At 38.2% G+C, this 12904-nt stretch overlaps 1 protein-coding gene across 1 annotated transcript in view; it reads right to left on the bottom strand.

Moving 5' to 3' along the window:
- The window catches only part of KNDC1 (kinase non-catalytic C-lobe domain containing 1), a 120052-nt gene that overhangs the window by 78247 nt on the left and 28901 nt on the right, over positions 1-12904 (bottom strand). Inside the window, exons 4-6 of the mRNA XM_074959106.1 lie at positions 8454-8600; positions 6064-6181; positions 4621-5633 (exon numbers count right to left, since the gene is read on the bottom strand). Of these exons, the coding sequence (XP_074815207.1) occupies positions 4621-5633; positions 6064-6181; positions 8454-8600 (1278 nt within the window). The remainder of the gene's footprint in view (positions 1-4620; positions 5634-6063; positions 6182-8453; positions 8601-12904) is intronic.

Consider the following 12904-nt stretch of genomic DNA (forward strand, 5'->3'; position numbering starts at 1 on the left):
CCCACTTCTTTAGTACTACACCATTAGCAATATTCTTATATGCATAAGTCTGTGCAAAATCCTTATTTTCTCTACTTATTTCTGAAATTCTCAAATTGTATCAATTTTTTGGAAATGTATCCTTTTCATATTAGAAATGGTTTACAAGCCCAGTTTTTAAGAAAATGTTTTCTTAATCAGAGTAGCTTTGATGAGAAATATGAAGGTACAGTAGAAGTTGTTTTATCCGGCATGTTGGGGGAAGGGAGGGTGCCACTAAATAAAAAATGCCAGTTAACTAAGAGGTAGGGAGTTTGGGTGCAGGGGCAGAGGGGGGGCAGGGCTGGGGCGCAGGAGCAGGTGCAAAACATGGGTTCTGGGAGAGATTTTGGGTGTGAGAGGGGGCTCGGGGCAGCAGGCTGGGGTGTGAGATGGGGTATAGGGTGCCGGATCAAGGGGGCGCTTACTTCCGGTGGCTCCCCGCAAGTGGCGACCTGTCCCAGCTGCTCCCAGGCGGAGGCACGGCAGGCAGTTCTGTACACAGGCGCAGCCCTCACAACTCCCATTGGCCACAGCTCCCAGCCAATGGGACCTGCGCAGCCAGCACTCGGGGCAGGGGTGGGGAGGGAGAGCACGCCGAGCCGCCTGCCATGCCTCTGCCTAGGAGCAGCCGGGACAGGTCACCACTTGCGGTGAGCTGCCCAAGGTGAGTGGCCCCCAGATCCAGCATGCCCTCCTGCACCCCAAGCCCCTTTCTGCACACAAACTCCCTTCCAGAGCCCGCGGTCCACACTCACTTCCGCGCCCCAACTCCCTGCTGGCCCTGTGCCAACCAGACTATAAACCAGCATTTCAATGAAGATCAGAAATGCCAGTTAATAGAGCTTTCCGGTTGGTGATGTGCCAGATAAAACATTTTATCTGTATATTACTGTATATTATAGATTAATATATATTGTAGGCATTAATGACTTTTCACTTTAATGTGAAAATTCGTTAATATGTATTGTATGCCCCGTCTGGCTACTAATGAGAATGATGTTGGTAAAGAACTAAAGTAAAATTGTTTAGTGATATTCTTATAATTCACTGTTGATACCAGTTTTACACACCCAAACATCTGGGAATAATAAATATCTGAACTATGCCTGCCTTTTATGCCAAGAATAGTAGTATATTATGCAAACATATGCTGGCATCTTATAAACAGCCATAATGAGGCAATAAGTAACACATTAGCCCTCTCTTAGGGAGCACCATTCTGGGAATATACAATTTTCTTACCTTTAAATGATATTTCACCAATAGTCAATGTCATTCTCTACCTAGGTGGGTTTTCACTTCTGTCACACTTGACTAGATATGAATGACCAGGAGAACACAAATGTTTGAGCACCAAAATAATCTACCTCCAGGTTCCTGTTAGTGGCTTTCTGGTGTGAAAGCCATATTTGTAAAAAAAAATATTTAAAAGCATAGATATGAGACACACCTGATTGGAATGAAATTGGTTAGAGAAATAAAGGATCCCCACTCAATCTTGAAGTAATAAATGTTTATTTATGGAACGGCAAGCTATCACTAAGTGCCCTGACAAGATACATTGGAGAAGCAGGACAATACCAAGTAAGCATTTTTAGTACTGCCAATTGGCCGTAAAGCACATAGGAAGCAGGGTTAGGATATTAGACAGACAGATGTTGTCCTCTGGAGAAATACTATTGACAGATAAGAAAAAAAAACCCTGTCTATTCTCCAGAGTGGACAAGGTTAATCACTAACTAGATGGGACTTACATAGCATTTTTTCTAATTAGAGAATACTTGGAGATGCTAGAACAGTTCTGTTGAAAATTGCACTTGAAGACATATGCATATCTATTATATAATGCCTGGTACACAGTAGCATTTCAGATCTGTTCACATAAGCATTACCCATTCAGGAGAAAAGGTGGCAAAGTACATTCTTATTGGAGTCATACCCTCTCTTTGTTCCCTTGCAGTAAATGAAAAAACTTTCAGACTCAAATTTTGTGTTCATTGCCAAGAAAAAAAATGTTATATAAAAATCTGGAAGTTTTTTTTGGTCCCGCTGGAAAAAGGACATAAGAATTCTGACACTGGGGAAATTGGGTGTGGCACTTGTGCACAAAGGATGTCACAGAACTTCGGTCAACTCTGTAAGAATAGAGTTTTTTAAAAATGGGGAGGAGTGGCTGTAGGCAAAGACTACCATGTGCCAGAAACCAGAGGAGAAAAATCATTTGCTACTAAAAACAAAGAGACAGTTGCTAGAAGCTTGAAAATAACTTCCTTCAAAAGGAGGATTTACAAAGAGCCCTCAACTCTGTGTTTAGTCTGTAGGTGGGAAAACATCTGCTTAAGAAGACAGCTTAATTCTAGAACTTTAAGGAACTGTTTGGACACAGGTTGTTCTCAATGATTCCCTTTAAGGGTCACCAGAGCAGTGCCACAGTGCCTTACAGAACAGATGGCAAGGTCTTTGTCAATATCTTGTTTGTAAAAAACCTAGAACTTGCAGAGAGATAATTTGGTAGGTTTAAATGGCCCTCTCCTTAAATAGTAGGATTTCTTCTAGACCCTATGTTAGGCAAAGACCTAGGAGAGCTTCTGGATTTTAACAGGGTCTCTTGAGCATTAAGTGTTTGTGTTTCGGAGCCTGAAGTTTTACGTAGAACTGTTCACTAAGACAGGAAGTTGAGAACCTGAGTCAGTAAAACCCTTCCTTCTACTGACAGTACATGTCTATGATCTGTGGCCTTCTTTGTCACAAGCTTGGTGTCTGTCATTTCTGCTCAGATCATATTTACTATTCCTTTGAGAATTAGAATAACAGGAGTATCATCCAGGTGAAATCCTTACCCCATGAGAGTTAATGAGAGTTTTGTCACTGAATTCAAGGGGGGAAGGATTCTACTCATCACCCAGAAGAGAGAAGGTAAAAAGTAATGAACACTTATTAAATGTGTGTCCAGAATGAGCACGCTATATATTCACACACACACGACTATGAAATAAAGTAGGCACATGGGAACTCAGAGGAACTGATAATCACTTCATCATGGAAAAAAAGATACAAGACTGATTTTCGATCCGACTTTCTCCATCCCCCAAAGAGTGTGTAGATTAAATGGGTGATAACAGAAGATCAGAAGAAACTGAAATAATTACCTGCAACAAACAGATCTTATCCAAGAGTCCAAGAAAATGAAAATCCATGGGGGGAATAGAACACAGGGGACACCGTGTTTATAGTCAGAATTCCCTGCAAACTGAACCCTATGGAGCTTGCACTGTGATCCTGATAGGCAGTAACAATGTGGGGGTAGGGGTGGGAGTGAGGGTATAAAATCTCCAAGATGGAGTTCCTTTTTGATAATTCAGGAGCCTACCTGCATCACAAGCTCTTCAGTTAGATATCTGTTAGTTATTTGCTATTATTCAGGCTGAGGGGGTAGATACCTCAGAGTTGAGACCTGATTTGTGGCAGACACTCTGTTACGGAAGGCAGGTTGATCAATCTTTCCTTTAGAGAAGAATTTTATTTATTTATTTTTAAAATACCCCCCCCACCGAGCCCAGGCAAAAATTATGCAAATCAAGCATGAGAACTGAACATTCATGATGCTCGCTCTGTACAAGTCACAGCATAACTTGAGAAGCTTAAACAACCGGAGTAGGTATTCACAAATTCTCCTATTCCATTGATTGCTCATGACTGTTTAAGTGTGACACAAGAGAAAACCATCTAGTCAGAGACCAAACTTGTCCACCCTGAGAACTTTGAGGGGGAGGAGGCAATGTTGCTTCAACTGTCTAATAGAGTACATTGATGGAATCAACTCTTCCCCCCACACACCCCCTTTATTTGGCTGTTCATAGAAGCAAAACATTTTTGGTCAATGTATCAGAATGCAATTATGTACACATACAATACATGCATATTATGAAATGTAATGTAGCACATATAAAGAAGGGCCTTTTAGAATGGAAGATGAATACAGAATTTTTATACATTTCTGAAATAAACTTAAATATGTATGTGGCTTTAAAAGACAAAAAAAGAGTAAAATGTTGGCCTTACTGAAGACATTGGCATGTTTGTCAGAGATTTCAATAAAGCCAGGAGCTCACCCAAGTACTCCAATTCTCATTAATGCCTGGAAGGTCCACTACAACTTAGTGAATTTTGTGAGTCAGCAAAACATATGAACCTCCTAAAAAACAAAAAGACCCTCCCCTCCAAAACAAACACCCAAAGATAATTCTTCAAAATACACTTTGTGCTTTATCCCGACAAATGGAGTTTAATTTAAATTATATGCTGACACTTTGTAATGTACTAGTGAGCATACACAAGTACAGCCTGGAAACATGTTAAAATGAGGAAGGCTTAGCAATCAGGACACCTTACTTCAGGCCTTACTTAAAAATCTTTGGTGAGAAAAGGGGACAGACCAAATTCATGATGTGAATTGTAAAGCATGCAGATTAGTGAGGTTCTACTCTATATAGCTATGTTAATTTGGGGAAAGACGTGGATAACACATGGTATTCAAGTCATTTCCTCTCCACATAAATGACTACAGCAACTATATAATGAAGATTTTGTTTTTACTACCTGCTCATTACTTTTGACTTCTGATTCTCTGCTTCCACAGTGATTTTCGTTATTGTTTGTACTCATCACACCAGTGAGTAATTCTGGAGAACTAATTAGGCTTGACCCATATCCATTCTTATTGTTTTTTGTTGATAACACTGAAGCCATCTTATTAAACTGTGATAAACAATTTTCATTTGATCCTTGAGAAGTTTCAATACAGTCCTCCAGTGCCATATAGTTGTTTACCACTTCTGCTCCAGCAGCTGACTGATCTTGGTTTTTTAATGTATTAGTGATATGTCGAGTTTTGGAGGTAGCATGGGAACATTCTTCTATATGATTACATGAATGAGAAGCTTTCTTTTTACCATTAAAGGGTGGCATATATTCCTCTGGATACATGCCAGAGACCTGCATACACATACAAGATGCATCTAAATGAAGATCAGAGACCTGGTAAATCTTTGGTTTTACTCTTGGTGGATTATTAACATTGAATGGACTAAGTTTTCCCTCTGAAGCAGCAACCTGATTATTGTCTAGAGGTACTGATTCATGTGCTAGTGATAGTTTTTTATGAGCCAGTAGTCCACTGTTTGTTAGAGATGTGAAAACATTATTTGTGTCTGTAACTTCAAGTGGTAGCTTTGGAAAAGTTTTCATTTTTCTCAAACTTTTCTTAAAAATATCTCTCTCTATGTCATTAGTAAATGACTTGGTCTCCAAAACAACGTTAGCAAATTGTTCATTATATATTACATGCTTGTCCTCTTCTTTCCTCTTTCTAACTTCAGTTGCAAGTTGTGAATGTTGAGATCTTTCATTATCCAGATCAATTCGCATTTCCTTTAAACCACATTCTATTGCATTCAAGGCCACATTGGCTATAGAAGAGTCTCTGTGATAGCTTGCTGTCATGTCTTCCACTGTAGAGGAATCACCTTCTATGTTGTTTTTTTCATTTGTGTATAATTTAAATCCCGCACTTTTCTGACACACTTTTCCTTTCCATATATTATCACAGCTGTCTAGATGCAAAAACAGATGTCCACATTAAAAACGTGTTTAAACCTTTCATCTAAGACTTTTCTTTTATGCTTTTCAGCTTTTTTGCCCCCATAGCACATTTTAAAATACATTATAAAAACAAAATTCTCTGAGCATGTCATTTTTATCAGAAAGGACAAAATTTTAGAGAGAGTCATAACAAGTCAGAATGGAAAGTTGTTCAGTGTAAGTTTATTATTGTCACTGAATGTTTGGCTTTTTCCTAATAAAAGAGAATCCACATATATTTTGATCCAAGTGTTATTAAATAGGTTATATTTTCTTTCTAAACAACAGAAAATGAGTACAGCGACAGAACATAACACTTCCAGATAACGTTCTTTGATTTCACTATTCACTTGTTGGACTTTCTGAAATATATTATTTTAATCTGAAATACATTAAGTTTACCTTGAAAAGTACCAAATGATTCTATTGAAAGCACCCTTCTTCCAACAGCAGATAGACTTCGACAAATATTACTTGAGGAAGCAAACTTTAGTTTTTCTTCACATAATGATATGATACTCTGTAGACAATTAAAGTTAAAACATTTACTGGTTATTTAAGTTAAATAAATTTTTGGCTTAATATGGTCATGTTATACATATCACATTGTAATTTTCTAACAAGATACTAGTATATAGGACCTACATTTTGCAATATATTGTATGTACATTATTAACTATACATTAATTTATTTCTAGCATGGGCTACTACAGCATTACTTAATGTCACATATCACAGTTTTAGATATAGGAAATATTAGAAATGACTGGTAAAGATAACTATTTTAAAATTTAATTTCTATAAATAATTTACTCTGCATGCTCAAAATGAAAATAAGTATAATGGCTCTAAACTGTGGCCTATGTTCATATGAAAGTTTTTTATTTAATTACAAATTGGCTGTCACTAAGGGGAGGAGGTGGGGAGCACTACCTTCCCAACTGCATCCCACTGCTCAGTCCCAGGAACAGTGATGATGTGTGCCAGGAGGGCTCTGAGCAGCTGCTTTGACGCGCCTTCTGATCACCTGCTGCGTTACAGAAAGTGGCTCTGGTTGACCCATTGTTTGCTTATATGCCAGACTGGACAGGACAAGTAGCTAAGGCTCCAACCTGATAGCCTGAACCTAGGGGAGTACCTGCAAAGGACTGGATTTCATACCCCACAGAGCCATTCAGAACAGCCCAGAAGAGAGGACAGAAAGAGGAGAAACTGAGAACAACCAATCAGTAACAGCTCTATGGTCTATGTTATACCAGTTGACAACAGTCTCCTAGGGGCCATATGTCATCTGGGGATAGCTGTGAGCACAATATATGCTCCCATCACTTCCCTGCCTGCATTGGAGGTATGGGGAAAAAAGATGTAGGAGCTGGCCATGCCAGTTTTTTGCCCATGGGGACTGTCCCATGACTGGATAATCCCCAGCAGGGGAATTGCAGGTGCTTTCCACTATCTTCATGGCAAGTGAACATAATAAAGGGAGCAGAATGAGAGAAAGAATCTGTCCAAAGGACTGATAGCAGTCTCTTGACCGCAGGTGGAAAAGGTAAAGCCTTTTCATATTGAACAAATTGAAACCCACTGACAAAGAAAAATCAAGTTAAAAACCTCCTAGTATTCTTGGACTATATAATGGAAAATTAATGTAAACACAAATTAAAGCAAAACTATGCATGAAAGTCAAATAGTAAAGGGTAAGGGAACCAATACTTAATATACACATTCTTTGAATACATAACTTTGCAAAATCCTATACACCAGGGGTACATTTACCCCTAGAGGTACACAGAGGTCTTCCAGGAGGTACATCTGCTCATCTAGATATTTGTGTAGTTTTACAACAGCATACATAAAAAGTGCTAGAAAAAAGTCAGTACAAACTAAAATTACAGACAGTGACTTGTTTATACTGCTCTATAAACTATACACTGAAATGTAAGTACAATATTTATATTCCAAGTGATTTATTTTATAATTATATGGTATAAATGAGAAAGTAAGCAATTTTTCAATAATAGTGTGCTGTGACACTTTTGTATTTTTATGTCAGATTTTGTAAGCAAGTAGTTTTTAAGTGAGGTGAAACTTGGAGCTACACAAGACAAATCAGACTCCTGAAAGTACAGTTGTCTGGAAAGGTTGAGAGCCACATCTATGAATTGCTTTGGTAAACAATTAGAAACAGATAAAATAAGAATAAATATGGTAAAACAAACATTTAGAATGTTAAAAAGGCATCTAATCAGAGACAGTTTGCCAAAACAGCTGTACAATTACAGAAAAACTCATCAGTAATAAAACACAGGTATAGTACTTATCAGTAAAGAATGCTCCAGAAATGCCCAGAAGTAGAATGACCATAAGCCTGATTCTCTGATCCCTACTCTTGTTTTCACTCAAAGTAACATTTGAGAGCCACAACATGGCTTCCTTTGTAGTATAATATCCTCTTTTCTTACTTATTTCTAAAGTTTTCAAAAGTAGATCTCTCAAGAAACTAATCATAAGTCTCAAGCGATAGTGCATATGGGAGACTTTGGATCCACATCTTACACAACCTTCTGGGAACTACAATTACCATCAAGGAATTTCTCCTCTCTTCTCTACATTTATATCCAAGACTTTGGAGATGAAGGAAATGAAAGAATTCTTCTAACTCGGAAGATGCTTCAAGTCAATTATACAACCTGGACATATGAAATTTAAAACTATCTTCTATGTCTTATACACATGTAAGGAAAATGTTAGCTTACTAAAATTAAAAAAAAAATCATAGCTAGATACTTTACCTCAATATCTGGCCTATCTTCAGGATTCTCTTCTTGCATTTGTTCCAGCAGAGTCTGTAGATCCTGCCCAAACTCTGATTCCATCTCAGACTCTGTCACATATTCAATTGCTGCTTTCAGTGTCGCACCCAAAGAAAAGATATGTGCCTTCATGAAGTTTAAAGTAAAAGTTATTTAGTATCTTATCAATTCACCATAAAGAAAACAAGCCATATCCCTATTTATTTTATGCGGATAACTTCTATCCTAGCAGAAGTTGAAAGGGAAAAACATACTTTAGTGTTATTTTTACAGTGTCCAAAAGTTGAACTATTTTTAACAATTTTATGGAAGTGCCTGTTTATAACATAAATAAAAAGAAATACCAGGTTGCATGCTTATAAGCTTTTCTTTTATGACCTCTGATGGTTGATTCAAGTTTATATCAGATACATTTTGCATACAAAAGCTTTCTACCCTCCTAGGTGTATGAAACCTAGCAAGACAGAAGACTATGGGAAGATTTTATGGTGCCCAAGTCTGATTTCTGACACAGGCCTTGGTAATGTGGTAAAAGGTGTAATTCACCTCAGATAAACGGACACAGGCCATACAACATCCATGTGATAGCCTCATTTTATGGTCTCATGAGAATTTTAGAGTAGAATTTTGAAACGTGCTCAGTGTTGGCCTAACTCTGCTCCTACTTCAGTCAATGGTAAAATCCCACTGATTTCAGTAACAGTAGAGTTAGGCCAATGCTGAGTACTTTTGAAAATCTGACTTGAAAGTATTAAATTTGTCATATAATCCAGATAAGAGAAACATTTTAATTTTTCTAGTTAAAATGGGGGGAAAAAAAAGAAAAAAATAAAAAGAACCAAAACAGTAAGCCAGCACTTTCAGATTTGGTTTAGACTGTATTTTCAAATTCTGTTTAGAGCACACTATTATCATATAGTAACATTTCTAACCAAGTATACAATTGAACGTGAGTGTAACTTTGGAGGAGGAAGTTATGTAGACAGGCATTTGCTGGTGCTGAATATTGCCCTCACGGATTAAAAAGCATGACCAATTGTACACTACACAGTGAAGCTATAGATAGGAGCTTGTCAGTCTAACTGCCTTGTTTTGACTGAGTTCGCCATGTTTTATAATTCATCCAGTCCTCTAGGCCAAGCCATTTTTCTGCTCTTTCTAAATGGCAGAATTGCCTTGATTTTAGGCAAGGGAGGAAGGAGCCACTCTAACAAGAGGCTGAGTCAAACCTGAACCTCTAGTTCAGCTAGGAAAGGTTCCTCCAGCCACACTCATGGACGTACAAGCCAGAGGACTGCTTGCCTGACTTTGCATAAGGGCTGCAGACTTGCATAGACAGGGCTTGACCTGTTTGCTTAACTGAGAGGTACCATCCCTTTTTGTAAGCAAACATCATAGTTGTGACAAAGTTAGGTCAGTGAATTGCATGTGATCTGATCTAAGAGAACTGAACACTCCTTAGAATTTACTCAACTGTTTTGCAGAAGATTGTCTCAATTAGCTATCTTTTCCATCACACCTAGAAACAGTACAATTTTTTTTTCTCCTGAATCCAGCACTGCACTATTAAGTGGATGAGAATAACGTCATCCTAAAACAACAAGTTTTGAAAGTCTCAGACATAAGTCTAGATAAGAATATTCGAAAATATTTACAGTTTTGCATGGAGGGAGAAACTGCAGCTAAACACAAAGGACTGGCTCTATTCACTCTCCTTCAGACACTTAACTAAAGTTGGCACAGACTAAGGTTAGTGATCGGTAACTAAGAAAATGCACAATGTATACTAAGGATCATTGACAGTCTGGTAGAATCCCTGTGATAAGATGAGAAACGCTGATATCACTGGTAAAAAGCTACACAAACAAGAAGTCTGGGTGCCTAAAACATGAATAGCAAGATGATGGAAGCAATCATTTCTGAACTCTCACTAGTCTCCTAGCCATACCACTACTACATTTCCAAACAGGGGGATGAATCCCACACTAACACTGATTGGACTACCCCCGATATAAGTGCTATGCCCTTTAGTAAATGTTTATAGGATCAGGCTGGTAGTAGCATTCTTAGAAGGCAAAATAGCTGTAAAAGAAACAAGGAACAACAGTCTTCTGAAGCACAGAGTCTAGGTCACTAACTCTGCTGAACTTGTAGCCATGTACTTGTTGTTTGTGTACTAGAACTTTCAGCTGTAAAGCACATGTTTTTACACTGAAGAAAGTTTTTTTCCTACTAGCCTAGAATTTAGTTTTATAGTCAGTTTTGTAGACTGAATTACAAACCAGTGACCAGCATAAGTTATATCGAGCATAAGATTTATCAAACCTTATTCCTTTACTTTGAGGTTGGATACTTCATTTCTGAAAGTAAAAAATGATTTTATGTTTCTCTTTGGAAAACAGAACACCTGAAACTGAACAACCACCACCAAAAAGGAACAAGAAAATACTGAGGCAAATCCTTCACCTTTTTTATATTGTTATGTTTGGAACATAGCAATAGACTGGGGTTTGGGGCTATGCTGAACATTCAGTATAAAATGGCAGATTAATACCCAGTAAATAATCACAAGTATAAAAAAGTAATTCTGTACATTTCTGTATGCATGAATACCAAATAATTGGTAACACACTGCACCATTAATACAGTATTTTCCACTTTATGCATCCGATGAAGTGAGCTGTAGCTCACGAAAGCTTATGCTCAAATAAATTGGTTAGTCTCTAAGGTGCCACAAGTACTCCTTTTCTTTTTGCGAATACAGACTAACACGGCTGCTACTCTGAAACCATATTTAATTGTGTAATTACTGAATCTCAATAAAAGCAAGTTACACTCACTTTAGAGTGACAGTGTCAGAATATTAGAGAAACTTTATACCAGTGTGTGCGGGGCAGGAAGCCCTATCATTCAGGAAGCACTGAAAGCAACTGGGACAACCAATGAAAAAATTCTATGAAGCAAGATTTAAAACAAAAACCCCAAATGGCATTTTTAGTTCCTCTACCTGGTGTACATCAATTTTAACAAGACAACATATTTTGCTCAACACATTTCAAGAGATTCTGGAATGGAATTAATTTAGTATGGTTCTAACAATTTATATAATAAAGTTTTAAGGCTCAGTAATACAGCAGTGGTTAGGGAAAAGCTTGATATGGAGAGCACTTGTGGGAATAACTTGGGCACCTACTTACTCATCCTGTAAATAATGAATAAGATACAAGAGTAACAATATTCTGAAAGTTACCTGAATCTGTAGCACTTAGTATGTTCTTTAAAAAAAGCTTATTTCAGAGCTACAACTATGGAAGGACAAATTATTTACTCCAAGTCCTCAACCCACACTGCCCGAAAGGTTTGCTTCTTTGGATTAGCTGTTCAGCACAATAAACACATAAGCAAAGCCGTCTCGGAAAGCTCCGAGAACCCTCTCCCCCCACATTTAAACTACAGTGACTTTCAGCACAGCAACCAAGTTACTTGGCCATGGAGAGGAGCCTAGATCATTCCCTATTAATGAAATTTAAATGCACAATGTACTAGATTGTCTGTCTAATTTAGAACATAAAGTCCTTGGGGGAGTGATCAAGCATGTCTTTTGTAGAGAAATGAATGCACAGGTTACATTCAAGTAAAAAAAAAAAAAAAAAAAAACCACAAGTGTTATACCATAACAGTGTCCATAGAAGCAGACTGACATATCCACAAGATTCCATTTTAGGATCAAGAATGAGGAAGAGATTGACTGTGTAAAAGATTTGCCCTTAATAAAGCAAATATTTTCAGTAGTAAACTGAACACTAAAAAAAACTGGTCAAGGACATTACTTTTCAATTACAGTGTTTCCTTTCAAGTATGCTGTAGTAGGTACAAAGAGAAGATATTCTTATGGCTTTTTTCCCCCACCTGAACCTCCCCTGTTTCTGGTGGGGTTGTGGTGGGAATGGGAAGCATAAGGTGTGTGTAGGGGTAGGCCATCAGCCTCACCTCCACCAACTCATCATTGCTGGGTTCACAGAGGAGATCCATTGGCTTCCCCTGTCCGCTTTAAAGGGCAGATAGGGCACCTTCTGGATGTGGATGGCCAGTGTTTGGCACCCTTTTGGCTCCATCCCTTTATACGGTTTTCCCTCTTCCTCCCTTTAGATAGGTGTCCTCTAGTGGCAGGGCTGGGCCAATCACCCTTTCAGGGGGTCAGAAAGGGATTCCACCCCCCCATATTATAATTGGCACAGCTGTGCTGCTCCCCCCGCCCCCCCAGGAGTCTGGTTTTCAAAACATCCGTTTTAATTGTTGCAAATTGTGGTGAGTTTCCTGCGCCAATTGTAACTTAACATGAGTCAATCTGGGGCATTTAACGCCAGGTAGGGATTTTTCAAAAACATTTGTTTGGGCATTAATTTAGAACTGTGTGGGTGCCACTCTCT

Source organism: Natator depressus, chromosome 7 (assembly GCF_965152275.1).
Source record: "Natator depressus isolate rNatDep1 chromosome 7, rNatDep2.hap1, whole genome shotgun sequence".
NCBI classification, from domain to species: Eukaryota; Metazoa; Chordata; order Testudines; family Cheloniidae; genus Natator; species Natator depressus.